The following is a 26,378-nucleotide window of genomic DNA, read 5'->3' as shown; positions in this document are numbered from 1 at the left end:
AACCTCTCCCAAATCCTGGTTTCCCCTTAGTAACAGACCCAGTAGCAAAACAGCAGAAATTACCCCTCTTTTGTGAAGGGTGTTGTGTCTCAGAGATTTGTTGGAAATGCAGTGTCTTTATTGTTTCAGAACTGGTGCTTGATGTATGCATGAGGGTTCCTGCAGAGGGTTGTTAGATGTGGTTCTCCAGAGAAATGGAACCAAGAGTGTGTGTGTTGTGTATATGTGTGTGTGTGTGTACACATACAGGCCAGAAGTCCAAGACGAGCTAAGATTTCAATTCTGAAGGCAGGAAAAAAAAAAAAAAAAAATGGTGTCTCAGTCCCCAGGCAGAGGAATTCTCTCTTCCTTGTGTGAGGTCAGTCCTTCTTATCTATTCAGGCCTTTGACTCATTGGGTGAGGCCCACCTGCACTGGGGAGGGCAATATGCTTTGCTCAGTCTACCGATTCCAGGGTTAATCTCAACCAGAATCGCTCTCACGGACACATCCAGAAATAGTGCTTAAACAAATGTTGGGGTACCCAGTCAGGTACAGTGTGGCCCAGTCAGGTCAATGCATAAAATTAACTGTCACACCTTTGGTGTAATCTTGAGGTTTAAAATTATCTTCTCAGGTGACCTGGTTTGGAATGCCTGGTGCAAGTAGGCCATGGTGTTCTAGAGGCTGGGTTGTGTTCCAGCTTCTCCCATGGGTAAGTGTTCAAGGGTCTTATTTTAAGCTCAGTAGGTTAATTTTCTCATCACAAGACTTTGTATAAGCAGTCAGGAGAAGGAAAGTGATTCTGTGGGTGATGGGGATTCATTCCCGTGAAGCAGGGCTGAAGTCAAAGCCCCCAGAATCTTCTCCCAGGGTCAGCGGTCAGTCCTGCTCCAGAATGAGTGACTACATGAGGCTTCAGGTTCCAACTACAGTCTGAGGTTTACAGTCCAGATTTTGCATTCTATAAGCCTCACCTACCAACAGCGGTCACTGTAAGCCTCATGATGTTTGAAAAATGGTGACCAACAGTGGTGACTTCATCCAGAAATCATCTGGGTGCTAGTCTCTTTGGGCATCTATAGGAGCCTTCTTGAGCCCTCGGGTCCACAGGCCATCTCCTGTTCTAGTGTTCCAGATGCTCGTGCAGGTGTGTGCCCAGTGGGCAGCCCTGGCACTGGGCACAGCTAACAGAAGGGCAAGTCCTTTGCAAAGTCAGGTGTTCCTCTGAACAGCTGTGACCCATCAGGGCGGAGATAGGAGACTTCCTGAGAAAGGTGTGGTGTGTGGGTCAGCATACTTTTGGGGCTTGACCCTAGTCTAGAGGGCTCGGGGGTGGATGGTTTTCCTTGTGGCTTTGTCGTGGGTTGCCTGTGGCGTATGGAGCCATTTCTGGGCTTAAATGTCTCCATCTAATGTTGGAGATTAAATTGGTCAGGGTTTGTAAGTCCTCTGAGGCAGAACAAAAGATCTATTTTATTCCATTGCCAGGAGGTGGAGGGAAAACAAGAATCTTGATGGTGAGAATCTGGACTGGTGGGGTTTATCACCTTAGCATTTAAGCTCCCGCACAAACCTGCTTCCTAAATACTGCTGTCCTGTGGCCCCGGGGAGGCCAATGGCTGTGCCCCTCTTAACACCTGGCTTGGCGTTTGCATCTTGCTGCATTGTGCTTGAAATGCATGTGGTGTGTCTCACACACACACACACACACACACACAGTGCTTGTGATGGAAGCAGAATGGCAGATTGCTTTGTAATGAGGCTAGGGGGTTGTCAGGCTGTATACCTGATGCCGCAAAGTCTCTACACAGAGAACCGCGGGCGGCAAATACTATAGGCTATGTAGGTTGCTTTATGTCAAAGGTGTAGATAAATATATATATTTTCTATGTAAATAATCCTTTCACAAATCATGTTTTTGATGAATACTAGGCAAGAAAAGAGCTTCCCTGGGCTTCCCTGTTGGCTCAGACAGTGAAGAATCTGCCTGCAATGCTGGAGACCCTGGTTTGATCTCTGGGTTGGGAAGATCCCCTGGAGGAGGGCAGGGCAACCCACTCCAGTCTTCTTGCCTGGAAAATTTCATGGACAGAGGAGCCTGGTGGGCTATAGTCCACGGGGTTGCAAAGAGCTGGACACAATTGAGAGACTAACGCTTTCTTTCTTCAAGAAAAGAGCAAGTTGCTGTTCCTAAGAAATTCTTACTTGAAGGTGAACTTCTGTTTTCACTATTTTGCAAACTTCTTGAGGTGTTTTGTGTGCTGGGGACAAAGAGACCCCACATGTGTCTTTGACATGGTCTCTGTGCAGGTACGGCTTACGGCCTGTGGGAAGCATGTTTAGAGAATATGATTCTTCAGCGCCGTATTTGTGATTTGGGGGTGGTGGTGGTTTGACTGGTTTCTCACAGACAGTTTCAAATATTTTTTTTCAGAAGAGGGACATCAGAGGATACAAGGCATTTGGGAAAAAGTTCAAAATAGTGGAGAAATAAACGCATAGAGCATCAGTAGTCGTAAAACAATATTGTTCCTTGTGGCATCATAAACTCTCAGCGTGGCCTGATCAATGATGCATGCTTCATAGAGAAGGTCTGACGCTGGAGACCGAAAGGCTTGCTCAGCAGTTTCCTGGGGGCCCCTAGTGACCGTCCACCATCCCAGAGGTAAAAGCCTAAGGGTTACCGCTCCCGATGGTCGTAAATCCTTGTGATGGAAACAATACTCATTTGTCCAAGTCTTTGTCATATGAGAGAGGCCGTAGCCCATTTAAGTCCTTTTTGTTGATTCTTTTTTTTAAAAATTTATTTATTTGGCTGTGCTGGGTCTTAGTTGTGGCACACAGGATGTTTCAGCTGGGGCATGTGGGCTCTAGTTTCCTTGCCAGGGATTGAGCCCCGTCCCCCTGCACTGGGAGTGCAGAGTTTTGGTCGCTGGACCACGAGGGAGGTCCCTCTCTGTTGATTCTTTCACCAGCAGCCCTTTTTGCTGAGAGCCTGCTGCCTGGGCTGATTGAATGCCTCGTCTCACTTCATCCTCCCTGGCCTGTGAGGTACAGATCCTGTCCTCAGCCCATTTTCTTCATGAGTACGTTGAGGCCCCGGGAGATTGACTGACTTGCCTGTGATCACGCAGGTAGAAGGTGGCCCAGCCTGGGTTCTGATTCAGCAGGCCAGCCTGTGGGGCAGCGCACACGGTGGTGCCAGGCTGTGACGCCTGTGCTTGGAGCAGTGACATGCCGCCACAGCAGGGCTGAGATAAAGGTGAGGGGCCGGGGGATGAGGGGACAAGGTATCTCAGGCCTGGCCCAGGGCGTGGCTGAGCTCCATCCACGGTGAACATTCTGATCTTTGGCTCGTTGTGGGTTTTCTTTGCCTTACTTTGCCTTTTGAAAATCTTGAGTCTGGGTGTTATGGATCCTGATCCCTGGGCTTTATAGCGCTCAGGGCACATCTTTGCTTTGTGGGTGAGGACCAACAAGGGATGCTGAGCTCAGGATCCCGCCCGAGGTCCCATGGCTAGAAGTGAAGGAGCTGGATGGGGTTTTGCCAGATCTCCTGGGAGCTGGGCTGGGGGTGGCAGTGTGGCTGACTTCAGTGGGCATCGCTCTGGTCTCAGGCATGTGCTTCCCCTTGTCCAGGTCTGGGAAGAGGCTGAAGAAGACCCGCAAGTATGACATCATCACCACTCCTGCTGAGCGAGTGGAAATGGCCCCGCTGAACGAAGAGGATGATGAGGACGAGGACTCCACAGTATTTGACATCAAATACAGGTACTGGGGGGCTTCCCTGGAGGCTTGGTGGTGAAAGAATCCACCTGCCAAGCAAGAGATGCAAGTTCGATCCCTGGGTCAGGAAGATCCCCTGGAGAGGGAAATGGCAACCCACTCCAGTATTCTTGCCTGGGAAATCCCACGGGCAGAGGAGCCTGGCAGGCTACAGTCCACAGGGTCGCAAAGAGGCGGACACGACTGAGAGACTAAACGACAACAGAGGCTGGGTGGGGACAGCGGCTTCCTCCTGAGCTCACAGACTCAGGAAGGTGGGGTGGTCCACCTTTGAAGACACTGAGTGGCCAGGAGTATAATCTTGTTTTTTGGCTGTCTTTGACTTTGGGGCATTCTGCTTATGTGGGGAGAAGTGCTCTGATCCCTTCTGGGAATGCACAGCACCCAGGAAGCCAGCAGGGAAATGGGTATTCTCAGCTCTTTCCATATGCTAATAAGGTGAAAGTGAAAGTGTTATCCGCTCAGTCGTGTCCAACTCTTTGCAACCTCATGGACTGTAGCCCACCAGGCTCCTCTGTCCATGGGATTCTCCAGGCAAAAATCCTGGAGTGGGTTGCCGTTTCCTTCTCTGGGGGATCTTCCCGACCCAGGGGTTGAACCCGGGACTCCTTCACTGGGAGGAGCCAGCTTTACAGGAGCAAAAAGGGGGCTGGATTTCAGACCATGAGCTTCCCGAGCACAGGCTGGCGGGGGTCTGGTGCACACAGCCTCCTGTGCCTCACGCCATGCACGTGAATGGAAACTGCTCTTTTGGGCTTGGTTAGCTGGTAACGGAGCGTGTGGGGTGGGGGCTACTCCTTGGATGGAACTGACTGCTGAGTTCCAAAGGCAGGTGTTTTTCTTTAAGGTTGCCTATGGAAAGTCAGAATGACTGTGTGACTTCAGGATTGTCTTTTGGGTTTTGGCTCCTTTGGGATGTACTGCTTTTGGGTCTGTGGGATTCTCAGTGTGAAAGCTGGGGTGACTGGAGTTTATTTATTTATTTATGGCTGTCTTTGGCCTTCGCTGCGGCATATGGGCTCTCCAGAGTGTGGGTGTGGACTCTATAGTGGGGGCACACGGGCTCTCCATGGCTCATGGGTGAGCCATGAGCTCAATCTGGTGAGCCACTAAGTACCCAGGCTTAGTGTCTAGAATGTGTGGGCCTCCTGCCCCGAGCCATGTGGGATCCCAGCTCCCCAACCAGCGATCAGACCTGTATCCCCTGCAGTGGAAAATGGACTCCCCACCACTAGACTGCCAGGGTGGCCCTGGCGAATGTAGTTTAGAGATGAGGGCATGGAGACCCAGAGAGGGGCCCTGGGTTGGCCAAGGTCTCAGGTCTTAATGGCAAAGATGAGACCCAAAAGCAGGCTGGGCCCAATCTGGAGATTCCACCCTCCCCCACAGGGTTCTGTAGAGAAACAGAATCAACAGCATATGTGCATACAGGAAGAGGTTTGTACAAAGGTCCAGGTCTGAAGGCCTGGGAACCAGGAGAGCCGGTGGTGTGAGCAGTGGGAGCGCAGGAGAAGACCAGTGTCTTGGCTCAACACAGGCACAGAGCAAATCTCCCCTTATCCTGCCTTTTGTGCTGTTCAGGCCCCCAACAGGTTGGATGAGACCTACCCACGCTGGGGAGGGCAACCTACTTTACTGAGTTGACCCAGACAATCATTAATCTCAGCAGGAACACCCTCCCGGATGCACCCAGACTACTGTTTGACCGAATATCTGGGAACCGTGTCACCCAGTCAGGTTGACGCATAAGAGTCACATTGCACACAGATTTCCCATGACTGAGAAAGTCAGTCAGTCAGTTCAGTCCCTCAGTCCTGTCTGATTCTTTGGGACCTCATGGACAGCAGCACACCAGGCTTCCCTGTCCATCGCCAACTCCCGGAGCTTGCTGAAACTCATGTCCATTGAGTCAGTGATGCCATCCAACCATCTCATCCTCTGTTGTTCCCTTCTCCTCCTGCCTTCAATCTTTCCCAGCATCAGGGTCTTTTCCAATGAGTCAGCTCTTCGCATCAGGTGGCCAAAGTATTGGAGCTTCAGCTTTAGCATCAGTCCTTCCAGTGAATATTCAGGACTGATCTCCTTTAGGATGGACTGGTTGGATCTCTTTGCAGTCCAATGGACTCTCAAGAGTGTTCTCCAATACCACAGTTCAATAGCATCACTTTTTCGGTGCTTAGCTTTCTTTATGGTCCAACTTTCACAACCATATGTGACTACTGGAAAAACCATAGCTTTGATTAGATGGACCTTGTCAGTAAAGTAATGTCTCTGCTCTTTAATATGCTGTCTAGCTTGGTCATAGTCTTTCCTCCAGGGAGTGAATATAGGTCATCCATATCTCTCCTGAATTGTCCTTTTCTAGCACGACCTTGGGTGTACTTGGCTATAAATGAGTTAGATTTGAGAAAGCAGTGTTTGAGATTTTGATGAGAGACATGTTGACTCTGTAGATTGATTTAAAGAGAATCAGCCCTTTATACTAAGTGGACTACATCAGACAGAGAAAGACATATTATATGATATCGCTTATGTGTGGAATTAACAAATACAACAAAGTAGTGAATATAACAAAATAAAAAGAGGCAGACTCACAGATACAGAGAACAAACTAGTGGTTACCAGTGAGGAGAGGGCAACGGGGAGGGGCAAGATAGGGGTCGGGGATTCAGAAGTACAACCTACTAGGTATAAAAATAGCCACAGAGATATATGGCACCACATGGGGAATATAGCCAGTACTTTATAATAACCATAAATGGAGTATAACCTTTAAAAGTTTTTCCTTTAAAAATTTTGAATCATTATATTGCATACCTGTAATTTACATAATGCTGTATATCAACTATACCTCAATAAAAAAAAAATAAAGAGAATCAGGCCCTTTATATTCTCTCTTCTCATCCATGAGTGTGGAATGACTTCCCATTGATTTAGGTATTTTAAGAAATGTCTTTCAAAAATTTCTCCATTAATGTATTATGAATTTTTGCTAGATATATTCCAAGGTGTTTTACAATCTGACATGTATATTTTTTGCTTTCAAATGCTATTTTATTTATACTCATGTCTGAAAAAAATGTACTATTGTATTCATGTACATACTGGTATTGGAAAAAGAGTTGTTAATGAATCACACATAAATTTTATGGGGAATGCACAACATTAAGACATGGGTTTGTTATATATAGAGGAACAAACCATTAACTATGATTTGCATTTTAGGTAAATAACGGCCCCCTTTGAGAAGAATCAAAACAATTACTAATATGCATCTGTACTGCATAATACTATGTACATAAGAAGTGGTTATACTGATTTTATTGCTAAGCCATTTTATCTATCTCACATTCAAGTCACCGAAATAAAATGAAATGTGAAGACAACGCTGTCTTCATTGAGTCACAATGGAAAGGCTTGGCTGTGTCCTGCAGGCCTGCTGGGGTTATTGTACAGGAGGGAGCCCTGGATGGCTTTAGTGGATTACAGACTGTTCTGATTCTGAGCCATGGAATGGGATCTCGTTTATATTTGGTGTCTGAGCTGACTCCTTTGGGGCTGCGATGGACGGAGTGATTTTTGTGGTAGCCCCAGGTCTGACTGCATAAGAAAAGCCTGAGGAAAGAAATATAATAGTCTGTCTGGACAGTCTTAACTGTAGGCTTGTTCCTGAGTATAGGTGGGAAGAGGGTCTGGGTATAAGTATTACTGTGGTCTGAACACAGCTGGGTGGAAGTCGTGTCCAATGGCATGAGGAGGAGGAACATACAGAACCCACTGTCAGACCAAGAACCTTCCCCGGTGAATCTCAGTGCTTCAGACCATGGAGCAAGTTCCTTTCCTAGGAACAATTAGTGCTGTATTGGTATTGCTCCTGGCTAGGACAGTCACCAGCAAAGGCAAATGATGGTAAATGATGGGTGATTTTGCAAAGGCAAAATTAAAACTTTTTTTTTTCAGTTTTCTTGCATAGCACTGTATAAGTTGAAGGAAAACATATGACATACATGTATTGGGAAATGATTGCCACAATAAGTTTAGTTGACATCTAGCACCTCACATAGTTAGAAAACCGTTTTTTCCCTTGTGATGAGAACTTCTGGGATCCACTTTCCGGGCAGCTCTGAGGTCCGTCATGCGGCAGTGTTACGTGGGGTCATCACGTTGTGCATTACCTTCCCAGGATGTATTCGTCTCCCACCTGGAAGCTTGAACCTTTTTTACCGTCTTCACCCAATTCTCCCATCCCCAGGGCCCTGATTCTGATAACTGCAAATCTCATCTCCTTTTCTATGAGTTTGGTTTTTTTAAATTCCACATATAAGTGAGATCACACAATATTTGTCTTTCTCAGTCTGACTTACTTCACTTAACGCGATGCCCTCATGGGCTGTCTGTGGTCTTGTAAGTGGCAAGATTCCTTTCTGTTTGGTGCTGAGGAGTGTTCCATTGTGTGTGTGTGTGTGTGTGTAAACCACACTTTATTTATTCGTCTGTCAGTGGACACTTTGCCAGATGATTACATGGAACCACCTGGAAAGTGTTAAGGCAGCAGATAATACTTCTGCTGTTTGAGAATCTGAGTCTGCTCCCTGGTCTGTGGCCATGCTCTGGAGTGTGTTCTTTGGTCACTGTAGTAATGCCCCCCCGCCCCATTCTCTAAGTCACACAGCAACAGCATGGGGCCCTTTCACCTGTGGTGATTTTTAATACAGGAATCACTTAAGGCCCCCCAGGCACCTCTGTGCCTCTCCTCCACCCCAATTCTGGGCAGAAAGTCGAGACCCAGCAAGTCCTTTCATATTAGTCTTTCATCCCCGATCATCCACCGTAATGGCCCCCGTGTCCCACCGGATCAGTCTCCACGCCTGCGTTTCTGCTTCTGGGGCTGCAGGCTTCTCTTTGCTGTCACTTTGGGAACAGCTTCAAAGACAAGTACCTCTGCAAGCCGCTGCCACACGATTCATGACCTCAATCTGAGCCTCCTTTTAAAAAATGTCGCTTTCGTACTTTCTGTTCTTGGTGTCTAGAAATGCAGTTGATTTTTTTTTAAATGGTGATTTAAAAAATATCCAGCAGCCTCATTAAACTTTATGAATTCTAGTAGTGTAACTGTGGATTCTTTTCAGTTTTCTATGTCGATATATCATGTGAGACTAATGGGAGTGCCCCCCTTTCCCTCAAGTCCTTCATCATTTCACCCTTTTTTAAAAAGCCTTTTTATACTCATTCTTGGTCTCTAGGTCCTTGTTAAATAGAAGTGATGGTAATAGGCATCCTGTCTTATTCTTGATCTCAACAGCTGTGCTTTCAGTATTGATACTAACTGCAGTGTTTGCTATAGCAAACCCTGTACAAACCATATAGGGTTTGTAGATTTTTTCCCAAGAAGCTTCCCTCTATTCACAGTTTGCTAATGTTGATTTTATTAAATGTATTTCCCAGCTGTATTGAGAATATTATACTTTTTCCTTTAATCTGTTAAGGTGGTGAACTTATAATTATTGATTTTTTCCCCTAATATTAAATCAATTTTGCATGCCTGAGATAAAAGGAGTTTGGTCCTGGTCATGTTTTTATTCACATTGCTACCTTCAGTTTGCTGATATTTTGCTTAGGACTTTCTTGTTTCTCTTAGAGACTGAGATTGGTTTGTAATTTTCCTATTTTGTCATATCCTTGTCAGGCTTTGCCCAAAGAAAGGCAATGCCAAAGAATGTTCAAACTATTGCACAATGGCATTCATCTCACATGCTAGCAAAGTAATGCTCAAAATTCTCTAAGCCAAGCTTCAACAGTATGTGAACCATGAACTTCCAGATATTCAAGCTGGTTTTAGAAAAGGCAGAGGAACCCGAGATCAAACTGCCAACATCTGTTGGATCATAGAAAAAGCGAGAGAGTTACAGAAAAACATATACTTTTGGTTTATTGACCACACCAAAGCCTTGGACTGTGTGGATCACAACAAACTATGGAAAATTCTTCAAGAGATGGGAATAGCAAACCACCTGACCTGCCTCCTGAGAAATCTGTATGCAGGTCTGTATGCAGAACTGGACATGGAACAACAGACTGGTTCCAAATTGGGAAAGGAGTACGTCAAGGCTGTATTTTGTCACCCTGCTTATTTAACATATATGCAGAGTACATCATGCGAAATGCTGGGCTGGATGAAGCACAAGCTGGAATCAAGATTGCTGGGAGAAATATCAATAACCTCAGATACACAGATGACACCACCCTTATGGCAGAAAGCGAAGAAAAACTAAAGAGCTTCTTGATGAAAGTGAAAGAGGAGAGTGAAAAAGTTGGCTTAAAACTCAATGTTCAGAAAACTAAGATCATGGCATCTGGTCCTATCACTTCATGGGAAATAGATGGGGAAACAATGGAAACAGTGAGAGACTTTATTTTGTGGGGCTCCAAAATCACTGCAGATGGTGACTGCAGCCCTGAAATTAAAAGACACTTGCTCCTTGGAAGAAAAGCTATGACCAACCTAGCCAGCATATTAAAAAGTAAAGACATTACTTTGTCGGCAAAGGTCCATCTAGTCAAAGCCATGGTGCTTCCTTTGTAGCTCAGTCAGTAAAGAATCTGCCTGCAATGCAGGAGGCCCAGGTTCGATCCCTGGGTTGGGAAGAATCCTGGAGAAGGAAATGGCAACCCACTCCAGTATTCTTGCCTAGAGAATCTCATGGACAGAGGAGCTTGGCTGGTTACAGTCCATGGGGTCCCAAGTGTCAGACATGACTTAGTGGCTAAACCACTTATGCCTGCATTACATGGTTTTTCCAGTAGTCATGTTATGGATGTGAGAGCTGGACTATATAGAAAGCTGAGCGCCAAAGAATTGATGCTTTTGAATTGTGGCGTTGGAGAAGACTCTTGAGAGTCCATTGGACTACAAGGAGATCAAACTAGTCAATCATAAAGGAAATCAGTCCTGAATATTCATTGGAAGGACTGATGCTGAAGCTCCAATACTTTGGCCACCTGATGCGAAGAACTGATTCATTGGAAAAGACACTGATGCTGCGAAAGATTGAAGGTGGGAGGAAAAGGGGACAACAGAGGATGAGATGGTTGGATGGCATCACCGACTCAGTGGACATGAGTTAGAGCAAGCTTTGGGAGTTGGTAATGGACAGGGAAACCTGGCATGCTGCAGTCCGTGGACACGACTCAGTGACTGAACTGAACTGTCAGGCTTTGGTAGAAGTTTTACTAGCTTCATAAAACAAATTGAGGCAGTTCCTTATTTTCCTTTTCTCTGAGATAGTATCAGATTGGAATTATTTGTTTCTAAATGTTTAGTAGAATTTGCTAAAACTGTCTGGGCCCTGATGCTTTCTTTGTTTGAAGACTGGAAAACACTATTGATGTCTAATTCTTTGAATAGTTACAGGACTATTTAGTCTTTGTTTCTTCTCGGGGCAATTTTTTGGCTTTTAAAAAATACTTATTTATTTATTTGGCTGTGCCCAGTCTTGTTGGGGCATGCAGGATCTTTACTTGGGGCATGTAGGATCTAGTTCCCTGACCAGGGACGGAACCCGGGCCCCCTGGATTGGGAGTATGGAGTCTTAGCCACTGGACCACCGGGAGGTCCTGTTCTTGGAGCAGTTTTGATGGGTTTTATTTTTCTGAGATTTTGTCCTTGTCATCCAAGTTTTCAAATGTATCGTCTAAGGTTATTCACAATGTTCTCTTTTTATCGTCTTTTTATTCTTTGTCCCGTGTGTAGTCATGGTCCCCTTTTCATTCTTTTTCATTGTTGTTTTTGAAGTATTTGTTTATTTGGCTCTGCCAGGTTTTAGCTGTGGCACGTGTAATCTTTATTTGCAGCATGTGGGATCTCATTCTCTGACCAGGGATTGAACCCGGGCCCTCTGCCTTGGGAGCATGGAGTCTTAGCCACTGCACCACCAGGGAAGTCTCCCCTTTGCATTCTTAATATTGCTTGAAAGTGAAGTCGCTCAGTCGTGTCCGCCTCTTCGCGACCCCATGGACTGCAGCCCACCAGGCTCCTCCGCCCATGGGATTTTCCAGGAGAGAGTACTAGAGTGGGGTGCCATTGCCTTCTCCAATAATAATATTGCTTGTTTGCCTTTTCTCCTTTTTCCTGATTAGTCTTGCTGTACATTTAATTTTATCCATCTGTACAAAGAACCAACTTTTGATTTCTTTGATCCTTTCTATTGTATTATCATTTTTTATTTCAGTTGATTTCTGCTTCTCTTCCTTAAGCTTTCTTTGAGTGCATTCTGTTTTTTTTTCTAACTTCTTCCATTGGCTATTCAGCTCCTTTATTTTCAGCTGCCTTGATGTTAGCATTTATTCTGTAATCTTATCTACTTCAGCTGCCTCCCTCAGGCTCTCCTTATCAGTGCCAGGCATTACCCTGCCTCCCTGTTTGTTGTGAAGGACGATGGACTTCAAGTGGTTCCTGTGAGAAGTTGGTGCCATTTGTGAGGATGTGAGTGAACTTGGGGCCGAGTCATCCGACAAAAGACCACTCTAGTCCTCGGGCTCGAAGACCTTCGGTCATTGAAAAAGACAAAGACTGGGTCATAGCTTTTCTTATTACAGATGTAATGTATGCTATGGAGATTACAGATTTAAAAAAAGGAAAAATAAAATTACATTTAATCTCGCTACTTAACGATAGCCAGTAGAGTGTGTGTGAGTACGTACCTGTAGAATCCTCTTTTTTTTTTTTTTTTTTTAACAGAAATAGGACTGTGTTACCCACATAGCTTTGGAATGGTTTTCCACCTGAATGGCATGTCACAAACCAGTTTTTAGGTCAATACGTTTGAAAGAACAAGGATTTTAAGGCCGGTTTTATGTCGGCTTTAGTGCTTTTGAGACCTTCTCTGTCTACACGTGATGGTCTGCTCACCGGTCCTCATCTTTCCTGTTTAGACAGAACTCAGCTAAAGTTTTTGGTTCCTGCTGGGAAACAGACTACATTTAAATCGGATGTGGCTGAATCATGACCCTAGTTGGTTTTATGAATGAGTGCAAAGAGGAAAATCGTGTTTCTGGCGCCCGGGTGGTGAGGTGGTACCCTGCCTTGTATTACGCTTGTGGCTCGGATAACATCTCCTCACTTGGAGCCCGTGAGCATCAGCCAGGCAGGAAGTGGGGCGGAGAGAAGGCAGGCAGAGCAAGGCTTCTGTGGGCAGCCCTCCTCCCAGGTTCCCATGGCACTGAGATGTTACAACATGTCAGGTTAGAACCCTGACATTTAGGGCCAGGTGCGGGGAGGGAAAGGGGCTTCCCACATGGTGCAGTGGTAGAGAATCCGCCTGCCAGCGCGGGAGACTTAAGAGACACAGGTTTGATCCCAGGGTCAGGAAGATCCCCTGGAGAAGGAAATAGCTACCCACTCTAGTATTCTTGCCTGGAGAATTCCAGAGACGGAGGAGCTTGGTGGGCTACATACAGTCCATGGGGCTGCAAAGAGTCAGACATGATTGAGCAACTAAGCACACACATGTGCCTGTGTGGGGAGGGAAGAGAGTCTGTGGAAATGAGTTTCCAACTCTGTACTTAAAAAGGCTAATTGGAAGGGAGAAATGATGGCTTAGTGGAGTGCAGAGAACCCTGGGGTTTTGAAATGGTTCCTTATTTCAAAAGGCATTTGCATCCTGGTTGCATGCATTTGAGCTTGGTTGGCCTTGCGTATATGGTGGCTGATGCTATGGGCCTCTGTACCTCCCCGGTTTATTACTGAGGCCTTTTGTGACATCATCTAGGCGATCCCAGGGGCGAGGCGGATGCTACTCTTTCTCCATCTGGTAGGCGGCACCGGCAGCTGTGACCAGCACAGCCCAAAGGCACTCTGCTTGGAGAACACACCAGACTGGTTCCCTGGGGCCGGGAGGGAGGGTTTAGTTCCTCTGCGTCTTAAGTCTGGAAAAGATGTGACCCGTGGGAGTGCCGATGTGCGTTCCAGAGATGCCTGCCACCCACCTTTTCCTGGATAGGGCTACCGGAGGAAATATAATTAGAAACGCGCGAGATGTCCCCTGCACCTCTGGGGGCTGTGCCTAGCATCATCTTATCTTTGGAACAAAACGTATTCAGTGGCTGTTTGCAGCCAGAGGCCCCTGGAGGCTGTGGTAGGAGAGGGAAAAAACAGATTTGATTTGGTTATCCTAGACTGAGGTCCGGGACCTGGGTCCCCACGGCCACCCTAGGGCAGTGCCAAAGCTAAGTCCCTGCTAAGCGCACTCAGGGCAATGACTTCTCGAATCCTCGAGCTGGGAAAGCCCATTGGCTCACCCCACGAGCCCTCATCTCCTGAGGATGAGGAGTGAGGCTATTGGAGTGTCAGCGTGGGGACAGCTGCAGAGGCAGTGGGTACCCTGAGTTGCTGGGGCCTGGGAGGAATCAGAGGGGACCCGAGGACCTGCAGGCTCCCCAGGGGTGCTGGAGCATCCTTCTTGTTGTTGAGTCTCTTAGTCATGTCGACTCTTTTGCAACCCTGTGGACTGTAGCCCAGCAAGCTCCTCTGCACATGGGGTTTTCCAGGCAAGCATACTGGAGTGGATTTCCATTTCCTTCTCCAGGGGATCTTCCTGAATCAGGAATCAAACATGCGTCTCCTGCATTGGCACATGGATTCCCCCAGAGCATCCTACCTGGACCTGAAACAACCTCAGAGGCCATCCCAAAGCAGTCTGACTAACTCTCTGCCAGCCCTCTTGCTTGCAGAATGCTGAGCTTACGTGTTATATGTAAATGAGTGTCTCCTGAGGCATTTTTGTTTCTTTGAATCGCAATTCTGGCATTCTGGGGGCAGTTCTCAGCTAAGGTATTGTGCCCCTTAAAACTAGTTGAGTTTTATGTCTATGAGGAGGGAGACTATGGAAACAGGAATTTGTGTGGTGATGAAAATTTACTGCTCAGTGACTCCTTTTTTTATTGAAGTATAGTTGATTTACAATGTGTTAGTTTCAGGTGTACAGCCAAAGTGATTCAGTTATACATATACATATATCTATTCTATTTCAGATTCTTTCCCCTCTTAGGTTATTACAAAACCTTGAGTATAGTTCCTTGTGCTGTACAGCAGATCCTTGTTGGTTATCTATTTTATATATACCTTCGTGCTCAGTTGTGTCTGACTCTCTGCGACCCCATGGACACACCCCACCAAGCTCCTTTGGCTATGGAATTGTCCAGGCAAGAATGCTGGGGTGGGTTGCCAGTTCCTTCTCCAGGGGATCTTCTGTTGACCCAGGGATCGAACCCACGTCTCTTACGTCTGCTGCCCTGGCAGGTGGATTCTTCACCACCAGCGCCACCTGGGAATCCCTGTTTTATATATAGCAGTGTGCATGTATTAATCCCAGACTCCCAAGTTTTCCCTCCTCCCTTTCCCTTTCGATAACCATAAGTTTGTTTTCTGTATCTGTGGATCAGTTTCTGCTTTGTGTATAAATTCATGTGTATCATTTTCTTCGATTCCACTTTTGAGTGACATCCTGTGGTATTTGTCTTTCTCTTTCTGACTTACTTCACCTCGTACGATACTCTCTAGGCCCGTCCATGTTTCAGTGAATTTGATTGAGTGGCCTGCTTACGTACATATACGGTTTACAGTGCTGTGTGAGAATCAGGCGTGAAAAGGGGGGAAAGGGAAGGAACACACACAATCTTTGCCGGCAGAGCTTTGGTAGAAGCTTGCCGCGCTGTTGGATTGTTCTTTTCTGTGGTCGGCGCGGTGGGATCAAAGCAGGGGGACTGCCCGGGGCCCCTGGCACGGGGTGGTGGGGTCCTCCCGTCTGCCTGTCTCCGGAGCACTCATACGTGCAGCCCGGCCTCCCGCCCGGCTTCTCCATTGTTTATTCCCGTGCCTGCTGTGCCGTCCTTCTGTGGCATCCTGGTTCCCAGACAGCTGCTCCCCTGTGGAGGGCTCTTTGTACCCACAGATAAGCTTCCTGTGAAGCATGGGACAGGGACAGGTTGGGGAGTGTCTCTCCTTTTCTGGGATGTGTCATGCAGGTTAGTTACAAATCTGAAGGGCATAAACATATCTCATGGTGCCTAAACATGCCTTCACTTCACCTGGAGTCTCCAGGGAGGGTGGGGACAGGGTCAGAATGGACCCCCTTTCTGGTTGGCCTTAATGACAAAGCAAGGATGTCAACAGTGGTTTGGCTGCTCTGGAGGAGGGAAAGGACCCAGAGAACCCCCTTGGAGTCTCTGCCCATCACCTTCTGTGTGTGTCCAGATCACGGTGAGTGCAGGTTCTGGGCTGAGATGGCGAGACGGCAGGAACACAGACTCTCACAAGAGGACCTGGTCACACAGGGCTCTGTGGGCCGCCAGGAGGGTCTCGTCTCGCTGGCACCCCTTCCCAGTGGAGATGAAGCTTACAGGGGATTAGGAAGGACCAGGGAGTGAGCCCGGAGCTGATTAACAGGCAGGGGGGAGTGTGAGGGCGTTGGAGGAAGAAATAATGGCATGTCGACAGGTGCAGCTTTAAGCAGATGTGGGACTAACCAGGTGGCACCAACCAGAAGGAACCCACCTGCCCATGCAGGAGACATGAGAGATGCAGGTTCAGTCCTTGGGTTGGGAAGATCCCCTGGAAGAGGGCATGGCAACCCACTTTGGTATTCTTGCCTGGAGAATCCCGTGGACAGAGGAGCTTAAGTCACAAAGAGTCGGGCACGACGGAAGTGACTTAAGCATGCAGAGCTAACCAGGTGGCCTACAGCTGTGAACCTAGGCCCCTCCCCAGGAGAGCACCCCAAAGTTCATGGCCTCAGGGAAACAGTGGGGTGAAAAGAAGAGAGTGGGGACTTTACGGCCAGCCTCCTCACCCCAATCCCCATCTTGGTTTTCCCCAGAACTTCCCAAATCCTGGTAGCAGTGGAGTCTGAAGCACAGCTGAGCACAGCACTCAGACTTGAGATCCAGAGCCGGTGACCTCCAGGGTGCTGGTATACGCCCCCAGAACTCCCTGTGGGGTGGATGAGCAGGTCTGTTTCCTTTGTCCGGCAGCAGCCTCCGAGGTTTAGTTCCGCTGGAGAGGGAGCCTGAGGAATCAGATGTGCTTGATTCCTTGTGGGCTCCCCTCCTCTTGATCCAGTTCCACCGGCTCTGTGTGTGTGTGTGCACACGAGGGTGTTTATTCCTATAAACACAAGGGGTGTCAACAGCTGCACATGGTGTATGTGGCAGGGGCCGGGGTGCAGGCAGAGAACCTATCAGAGAATCAGGGGGCGGGCCCTAAGGGCATCCGGAAGATGCAGTTCAACTAAATGGCAATTTGGGGATGCCAGTGAAAGGGAATTTTCAGCGCGTTGGTGGTATGTAAAGCTCACATCTCTGTGAGTGCTGACGGTCTGCTTTTTCCAGATTCAGCAGGGTCACTGGCTTGTGCTTCTGTTCACATGCACGTCTGCTCGGGCATAGCTCTTGGGAATCGGGCCCCTTTACTCTGGTCCGATTCTCATTTTCGGAAACCTTTGCTGCTCCATCTCCTGGGTCCTGGCCCCTGCCCTTCACGCTCAACACTGAACTTGCAGCCAGATGCAGTGGAGAGCCTGATGGTGGGGTCAGGGCTGCTGGGAGGTCCTCAGGCTGCGTCTATAGAGTGGGGGTGAGTGCCTTGGCTCTGTAGATTGTGGATGTCAGTCAGTGGGAGTGAGCCGCCCACTCCCCAACCCAGAGAAGGGGGCATGTGGGTGATCTAAGCCTTCACAGTGTGGACGTGGCCATGGGGATTTATCTTTCTCTTCTCTACTCTGTTGAGTAGGGGACGCTAGTGGACAGTACGAGGATACCCCCCACCTTTTTTTTTTTAATTGGAGATAATTTCAAAGTTAAAAAATGTTGCAAAACAAATAGAGTATAGGGAACACCCAGATACACTTTACCTAGATTTTCCTATTTTAATATTTTGCCTCATTTGCCTTATGGTGGCTCTGTGTGTTCAGATTATTTTTTTCTGAACCATTTGAAATAAGTTACGTGTATCATGTCCCTTCCCCCCAAAATAAAGTGTGCATTTCCTAAAAATAGGATGTCCATATCTTTCAGTAATTAGCTACCTGATATTTATATTTGGGATCATATAACATCAAAGCTGTGGTTTTTCTAGAACTCATCTACAGATGTGAGAGTTGGATCATAACGAAGGCTGAGTGCTGAGGAATTGATGCTTTCGAGTTGTGCTGCTGGAGAAGACTCTTGAGAGTCCCTTGGACAACAAGGAGATCAAACCAGTCAATCCTAAAGGAAATAAAGCCTGAATATTCATTGGAAGGGCTGATGCTGAAGCTCCAAAATTTAGGCCACCTGATTCGAAGACCCAACTCACTGGAAAAGACCTTGATGCTGAGAAAGATTGGAGGCAGGAGGAGAAGAGGGTGACAGAAGATGAGATGGTTGGATGGCATTACTGACTCAATGGACATGAGTCTGAGCCAACTCTGGGAGACTGTGAAGGACAGGGAAGCCTGGCATGCTGCAGTCCATGGGGTTGAAAAGAGTCAGACACAATCTAGCAACTGAACAACAGCAATATCATGCAGAGAAGTTTGTTATTTTATAAGTTCTATTAAGTCCCTACTATTTTTTCATGTGATTTTATCATTGTTTAGCTGCTCAGTCATGTCTGACTCTTTTGCGACCCCATGGACTGTAGCCCACTAGGCTCCTCTGTTCATGGGATTTCCCAGATAAGAATACTGGAATGGTTGCCATTTCCTTCTCCAGCATATCTTCCTGACCCAGGAATTGAACCCATGTCTCTTGCACTGGCAGGTAGATTCTTTACTGCTGAGCCACCTGGGAAGCCCAGATTATATAATGCCCACGTTTAAACGTTAATAGATGGACACGTCTCAGATTTTCCCTCCTTTTGTAAGTCTTTGGATGATGTCTTGAATAGATTTAGTCTTTCAGCTTTCCTTGATCATTGCACAAATATCTCTTGCACCCCCTACAATTGTCTGATGCTGTGCTTGGTGCTGGTGTTTAAAGGTGAACAAGTTCAGACAAGCATCTCATCTGCAGGGAGCTCCCAGTTTAAACAAGAGACAGACATCAATCAGATTATTACATAAACCACAGGTCATAATCCACAAACCAGGAGCCGGCAGCTTACGGCCCCCAGACCAAACCTGGCCTACTGCCTGTTTTTTTTATGACTCCCGAGCCAAGAATGATTTTTACAGTTTTGATGGTTGGAAAAGAATCAAAAGAAGAATAACGTTTCATGACATGTAAAACTTAAATGCAGTTCAAACCTCGGCATCCACAAATAAGGTTTTATTGAAAAGAATCAAAAGAAGAATAATGTTTCATGACATGTAAAACTTAAATGCAGTTCAGACCTCGGCATCCACAAATAAGGTTTTATTGAAACTCAGCCACAAGCATTTCTAGCAGTTAGGTCGAGCAGCTGCCACAAAAACTAAAGGACCTGAAAAGTCAAAAATATCTAATACTCTCCGGACTTCTAAACAGGGAGAGCTTGCTGAGTAAGTGAGTGAAGTTGCTCAGTCGTGTCCAACTCTTTGCAACCCCATGGACTGTGGCCTACTAGGCTCCTCCGTCCATGGGGTTTTCCAGGCAAGAGTACTGGAGTGGGTTGCCAATTCCTTTTCCAAGCCCTGGTGTAAATACTCGCAGGAGTGCTAGGAAGGAGGGTTACAAGAAGAGAGGTTGTGTACAGAGGTCTGTGTGGGGACCTAGGAAAGGATGCTGATCTGGGAGCTGAGTGAAGGGAAGGCATTACCTGGAGGAGTGGGTGTGCATTGCAGGCAGCATGTTCAAAGGTCCTGGGGTTGAGGAGGGTGGGGTTTTCAAGAACTGAAAAGATGGCTTTTCAGTGTGATGGGAATAGAGGTGGGGTGGCAGCTCAGGAAGTGCTGCTGGAGGGGCATGGAGAAGGGTGCCATCTGCCCTGCCATGGTGACAGTGATTATGTGGCCTGGGGGATGGCCGTGGGTAGGGAGGGGTGGCAGTGGGTGTGCGGCTCTGCCAGAGGCCGCTGACTTGTTCTTCCTCTTCTTTTAGGTAAAACCTGTTCACCAGCGTGTCGGTGTCCTGTGGCAAGCTGGTCAGCTGAGGCTCGGGGTGTGAAAGATCTGGAAGCTGTCCCATCCGAGGTGTTGAAACCAAAACAAACATTATTTGTGCAACTCTGGCACACTCCTGTGTGTGTGTGTGTGCAACGTCGGCTCTGTGTGTCACTGCAGGAGACACCACCCTCCGGACGCCCCTTTAAAACGTCACCCCTTCCTTTCCTCCCCGAGAGGGCTTTTGCCTTGCTAAGGGGTAGAAACAGGCTGATTTTAAAAATAATTTTAAAGCAACTCTGTCGACAAAAGTGAGAGACATCAGAAGTGACCAAGGACCTAAGAGTTTCCGACAGTCCGCTCTCCTGGATCAGCGATGTGTTGGACATGGTTTTTCTGGGCTTGCTGGAGCGCTGGCCTTTCGTTGGTGGTGGCTGTGTCCAAGTTTTAGAGTGCGGGGCGTAGAGCTGCTCAGCTCGTACAAGGTGTAAACAAGTCCTTGTGGTTCCTTTTCTTTCCTTTTCCCAAAGGGTTCAGCGGAACTGGCCATGGCTAGCTCACAAAGAATTCTGAATATCAGGGAGAGACCTCTACCTGTGTTTGCTGTGAGTGTGTGAGTGTGTGTGTGTGTGTGTGTGTGTGTGTGTATACGTGAGATAATTTCTCCATCTCCAAAGAGAAGAGAAAGTGCTCACCCATCTTCAGTTAGTAACATCCGTTGTTTCTCTGCCCTGTCACCGTTCTACGTTGTTGGTCTTAGAAATGGAATTAAAACAAAAAAAAATCACTGTGATAATTTGAATGGTGATCTGGTTTGCTGATAAAAAACCCCTGCCAGGGACTGTTGGTCCAGGCCAGGCTGGTCCAGGAGCCCATCCGGATGCAGGTGCTGAGAGCAGGCGGGCCCCTCCCACAGGTGGGGCCGGGGGTCGGGGCGGCGGGCTGTCCCACAGCTCGAGCGCCCAACACTTGCCGGCTTCTGGAAGCGGGGCCTCGGGCTGACTTCTTGGGACGCTGGAGGCCTCCCGTCTCCCAGTGTCCTTCTGGCTAAAGTCTCCGGGCAGTGCCTTGGGGTGCTGGGGACTCTGTCCTTTCTGGAAGGATGTTTTTAAAATTTTTCTATCTCCTCTTTCCTGGCATTCTGCAGGGTTCCCATCTTTGCCTGTGTATTGGCTGCTTCACCGCTTGGGATGAAAAACTCCAGCCTTTTCCCACTTGCCTCCTCTATTCAAATTCTTCAGTTTCCTGAGAAGGGGGCTGCCCTGCTTTGGGGTCCCCTGGCTCCCAAGCCCCGCTGGGCCTGCCAGGCTGACTCGCCGGCCTGTGGGGGACAGAGGACAATGCTTGGGGATGGCCAGCCTGAAGGTGGGGGCCCGTTGCCCCTTGGTGCCTCCCGTGACCACACTGCTTTCGCTGGCCTCCCTTCTCCCTTTCTCTGCCCTGTTTGCCGGAGGGCTAGGACAGCTTTGTCTCTGCCATCCACTGTGTCTTCGCGGGGGGTGACTCAGTGGGCCGGGGCACCTGGGAGCTGTGTGCCCTCAGAACCTTCGAACTGGAGCCACGGCTCCCACTTGCCTTTCCATCCTTGGAGAAGCTGGTTCTTCTGCCTGATGCGTAAATGCCAGGTGCTTGCCACTGGGCCTGGCAGAGGCAGCCCCCAAGGATGACCTTCCAGATGCCAGGGCTCTGGCACCACAGGCTCTTAAATAAAAACCCTTCTGGCGCAAACTGTGTGCATTGCCTTGGATGTTTTCTGAGCTGGGAGTCCAGTAGGGTGCCTTCCTGTGATCAGAGAGGCGGACCTGAGGCTGGGAGGGGCAGAGATGGGGGACCATGGGCAGGTCCCTGGTCCTGGGAGTTTAGAAAAAAATCCCAGGGGCACGGCACACTGCCCCCCTTTGTCCACTGCACACCCCTCGCTGGTGGAGAGGCGGCAAGGTGAAGTAGGCAGGCCGGCCTTTGTGTCGACTGGAACTGGGGGGAGTGGGGTCCAGGCAGTGGGAAGAAGGGAGGGTGGGGTAGGAGAGGAGGCAATGGGGGGACCCTTCCATTACCTGCATTATCCAGCCCCTCCTCTGTGAAGATAAGTTCTGTTTCTTAAAAGCAGAGTGAGTTGGGCCTTGGAAAAGCAAAGTTGGGCTGGAGGGAATGTCAGAGCTGGTAGGTGGTCTTCCTCCCTCTTTTTGTTCTTTTCCTGGGCCCTTCAGAGGGGCCGACTTCATGGTGAAAGGGGCCCAAGGTCCAAAAGGATCCCACACCCCCAGCTTTCCCACATCTCTGCTTTCCTCCCTTGGTGGAAGTTCAGGTGTCCTTAAATGGGGGTACCCCGATCCCGAAGACCCAGTTCCCATTCTTTTACAAGTGCATGAAATTCAAAGTGTTAGTCCATCAGTTCAACTCTTTGTGACCCTATGGACTATAGCCCGCCAAGATCCTCTGCCTGTATTCTCCAGGCATGAATACTGGAGTGGGTTGCCATTCCCTTCTCGAGGGGATCTGCCTGACCCAAGGGATTGAACCTGGGGTTTCCTGCATTGCAGGCAGATTCTTTACCAGGCTTTATCTGAGCCACCAGGGAAGCCCCATCACATGTCCAGCATCAGATCTGAAAGGTGTGAATGCTGTGGAGACACAATCTAGTCTGGTGTCTTCTGGATTCACTTAAAAAATAGGACTGGAAGTTATGAGAAAAACATTTCAGACTGATTTAAAAAGCAAATTTTGATTAAAAGTGAATTTATTATAAAAGCAATGTTTTTATGGGGGACATTTTGGAAGATAGTTAATTATAAAGAAGATAAAATAAGTTATCAGATAACTCCAAATGGCATTTCAGTGTTTTCCCCTTCTCTCCCTCCCTCCCTTCCTTTGGTCATTTATCTGCATTTATCATTTGCAACCATTTATTGAGGACCCACTTATGCAGGGCTCTGTGTTAACTGGAAAGCTCAGGAAGTTGAGTCTGAAAGGAAGACCAGACACGGTGGCCTAGAGGGATGGCAGGGTGACAAGGGTGTGGCAGGGATGGGGGGTGGATAGGGGCCTCAGAAGCCTTGACAAGCGAAGGAGCCAGCTCTGCTTACACTTCTGTGCCTTTTCAACTGTTCTCTACACATTTGGGTCATATGACCTGATTTTTTTCACGTAGCATTATTAGCATTTCCCCGTGTCCACAAATATTTAACACTTTTTAAAAGAGACTTGGCATTGTATTTGGGAGAACTGCACCACCGAGGGACTCCATCTCTGATACCCGCAAAAGCAGAGGGACAGGAAGAGCCCCTTGGCCAAGCACAAGGAGTGAGGCCCCTGGGGTCTGAACTGCACCCCAAGGAGAGCTCAGACTATGGCTAGTTTCTTTTTCTCCTCCTCCTCTTTCCTCCCTTTTAGGCCCCTTCCTGGGGAAGGATGAGGTCGACCTGAGTGCGGAGCTTGGCTCATTCCGGTCTAGTGTCATCTCTGCTCGCGCCCAGGCCCGGCTGTGTGTGGTTCTGACCCTTCGCTGTCTGCACCCTGGTCGAGCAGCTCAGGGACCGTCCATGTGGCACTGAGTGGAGCTCACAAAGGGCAGCTGCTGCCCTGGCTCCCGACCTGCGCGCAGCAGACTCATCAGAGCCCTACCTGGCTTCCCAAAACCGCCGTGGGCGTGGCGTCAGCACGTGTCCCCTGTGGTCCCGAGGTGCAGGGGGGGTCCCGGAGCACTGGCCCCCCCAACCCTGTCCTGGAAGCGGCCGTCGAAGGAGGTCAGGATTCAGTCTTATGTGTTTTCAGATGTCTATCCAAAGGTCCAGGCATCACTGATATGGGATGCCGCCTCTGTCGTGCACTACTACGTTCAACATCAGAGGTTTGTGTTGAAAGTTTTGCAGCGTACCTCTGCGGTGCTGCTGGTCATCCTTGGAACGAGATCCCAGGGCCTGGACGGAGCCGACCCCAAAGTCTGCACCCCGGGATGGAGCACCGCGGAGCGAGACGACGCTGGAAAGTGTAGGGCGGGGGTTCAGGTTGGGGTCGCAGAGTCCAGCACTGTCGGTCCACACTTGAGGAGACTCGGGCTCTGGAGTTGGCGGGAGCTTCGGCCCTCTCCCTCACTGGGGGTAAGTTCCCGCCGAGCCCGAAGCGTCTGTACCCAGAACCCTAAGCAAGACCCAGCCGGAGGCCGCTGCCTTCGCCTCGCCTCGCGGCTCTCCGCGCCCCGGCTGGCGCGGCGGGGGTGCTGGGGGCTGTGTCTCCGCACCCCGGCACTGGAAAGGCTGTGGCGACAGCCTGCGGGGCCGGGGGTGGATTCGGGCCCCCCTATAAAAACACACACACAAACACACCTCAGATTGACAACACGGTGCCCCCCGAGGGAGACCGCCGTCAGGGCGTTCCCGAAGGCGGTCAGGCGCCAAGACTCAAGAGTCTGAAAGCCCCGAACCTCACCTGGCCTGCCCAAAGAGCACTGCGGCCGGTGGGGGCACCCCGACACCCCGACACTTTGCCCCCGCCCCACCCTGGCCGACCTCAGCTTCCGCTGCGGCGACATCGGCTGCACGTCTCCTGGTACTGAGGAGCCTCCCGACGATGCACTCGCCGGACCTCATCATGTGGGCCCTCAAAGAGCAGGCCTGTGGCCTGGGACTCTGCATTTCCAACAAGCTCCCAGGCGAGGCCTCATCCCGGAGAGCTAGAAGGCGGCGGGCTCCCTGCGCCCCGCCCGGCGCCACGGCCCCAGGCCTTCCCGAGTTCCGGCCCCCAGGCCTTGGCCCGTCTTCCGCCACAGCCCGTAGTTACCGCGATGCCCGCCCCCAACCCGGCCCCGATGTCCCAGCTGGAGGGTCACCCATGGTCCCTCGTCCCAGATACTGGAGGCCAGAAAGCCAGCAGGGGCTTGCCCGACGTGCCTTGGAGGGAGAGCGGGGACTTAGAGGGGCGGCAGGTCCCTTCCCGTGCGCAGGAGAACCATCCTGCTTGGAGGATCAGAGTTTCCAGGTTCCTGGGTACCTGGTAAGATGGTCCTGATGTCTAAGGAAGGGTTAAAACTAGTCTGAGTGGAGGGTTGGTTGTCAACGCTCCTGTATGTCTGGGCTCTTCCTGGTGAGCAGGGGGAAAAAACAAAAAAACTTCAAAAAGTACTACTGAGTTTCCTTCTCAGAACCTACAGGTGAAAAGCTCCAATTCAGAGAGGGTGTCTTGCCCATGAGGAAAAGCCAGCTGCCCACTGCAGGGCTCACCTGGTCCCGCAGGGCTCACCTGGTCCTGCAGGCCAGGTCATCTGGAGGCAGCGGCCTGGGTCCTGCCTGGAGCCCAGTGCCTTGTTAAGTCCCTGATGACAGGCCAGGTCTCAGGCGCACTGAGCCACAGGCGCCATGCCAGCACCCGCTGCGGCATGGGTCTGAAGAAGCGTAAGAGAATCATGCAGGTGGATGGGTGGCTGTGCCAATTCTGAGCGGGCGTGGGGGAAGACTGCAGGGCGGGGGTCCCTAGGCCTGACTCCCAGGAGGACCCAGTGGCAGAGGGGAGGAGCTGCGTAGCTCGGGCTCCATGCAACTGCTGCGAACTGGGGAGGGGGACGTGAATGGGGCCGTTTGGGGTGGCACACGTCTCCATCCAACGAGACGTTGCTCTCAGAGAAGGGCAAGGTGGCACGCCACCCCTAAGCCCTTGAGAAGGCAGAGGAGTCAGCCGCCAGCAAGTCTCCTCCTGAGGAGGAGCCTCCCGAAGCACCACCCACCCCCCCAATCTCTCTCTCCCCGACCGTGAACTCATCAGGTGCGTCTCCCAGCTGGCTCCCCAGAGCCCCACTGGCCTCTCTCTGGGGTCCCCTGGGCGCACCCGCTTACCTTCCCAGGCCCTGATGTCAGCCGAGTCATCTTTGACTCAATGTCTATTCTCCTCCTCCGCCCTCCCCGCCCCCACCCGGTGGCTCCCCGGTCCTGTCGCATCTCCGGGCATCCTAAGTTTTCCCCTGCCACCATGCTTCCCACCCACAACCCCTGCTCTGGTCAGGATCCCTCCTCCGGAGACCCTAAACTCCTAGCTAGTTTCCTAACTGGTCTCTCAGCCCCTGGGCGCCCCGGGCTCTGCCCACCTTCTTTGCAGGGAGGGCAGTGGACCCAAGTGCTCCTTTGGTCAATAAACCTTCAGCGGCTCCCTGTTGCCAACAGATTAAAAGTCCAAACTCTTTAACTCAGCCCTGGAGGCTCTTCACAGCCTCTCCCAGCCCCTCCTGGCCCTCCGTTTCCCCTCGCCCCGCCAGTCACCTGCCCAGCCCTTTTGTTTGCATCCAGCCAACCTCCTCAGTGGTTTCTGGATGAGCCACACACCGTGCCTTTCCAGTTCAGATCCAGTTCAAGGTCTGCTTCTCCGTGGTGATATCGCCCACCGCGCTGGGTGATGGCTCTGGTGGCACTCTGCAGAGGGGTCTGTTCTCTGAGGTGGCCGGGCCCTGTTGGCATCTAAGATAGCGGGATCTCAGAGGCCAGCACCCTTTGCGTGCGCTTGTCGGTCGCCTGCGGGCTTGAGACCATGGGGTCATTTTGGCCTCCTGGTTTCTGCCTTCTGCACATCTGCAGC

General features: G+C 49.7%; 1 protein-coding gene across 1 annotated transcript in view; it reads left to right on the top strand.

Moving 5' to 3' along the window:
* Positions 1-21,548, top strand: part of FAM174B (family with sequence similarity 174 member B) — a 40,772-nt gene extending 19,224 nt beyond the window's left edge. Inside the window, exons 2-3 of the mRNA XM_025271284.3 lie at positions 3,622-3,753; positions 19,819-21,548. Of these exons, the coding sequence (XP_025127069.2) occupies positions 3,622-3,753; positions 19,819-19,822 (136 nt within the window). The 3' untranslated portion in view covers positions 19,823-21,548. The remainder of the gene's footprint in view (positions 1-3,621; positions 3,754-19,818) is intronic.
* The last annotated feature ends 4,830 nt before the right edge of the window (positions 21,549-26,378 follow it).

Source organism: Bubalus bubalis, chromosome 20 (assembly GCF_019923935.1).
Source record: "Bubalus bubalis isolate 160015118507 breed Murrah chromosome 20, NDDB_SH_1, whole genome shotgun sequence".
NCBI classification, from domain to species: Eukaryota; Metazoa; Chordata; class Mammalia; order Artiodactyla; family Bovidae; genus Bubalus; species Bubalus bubalis.
The sequence above is the reverse complement of the archived record's forward strand: the minus strand, read 5'-3'. Positions and strand labels throughout refer to the sequence as shown.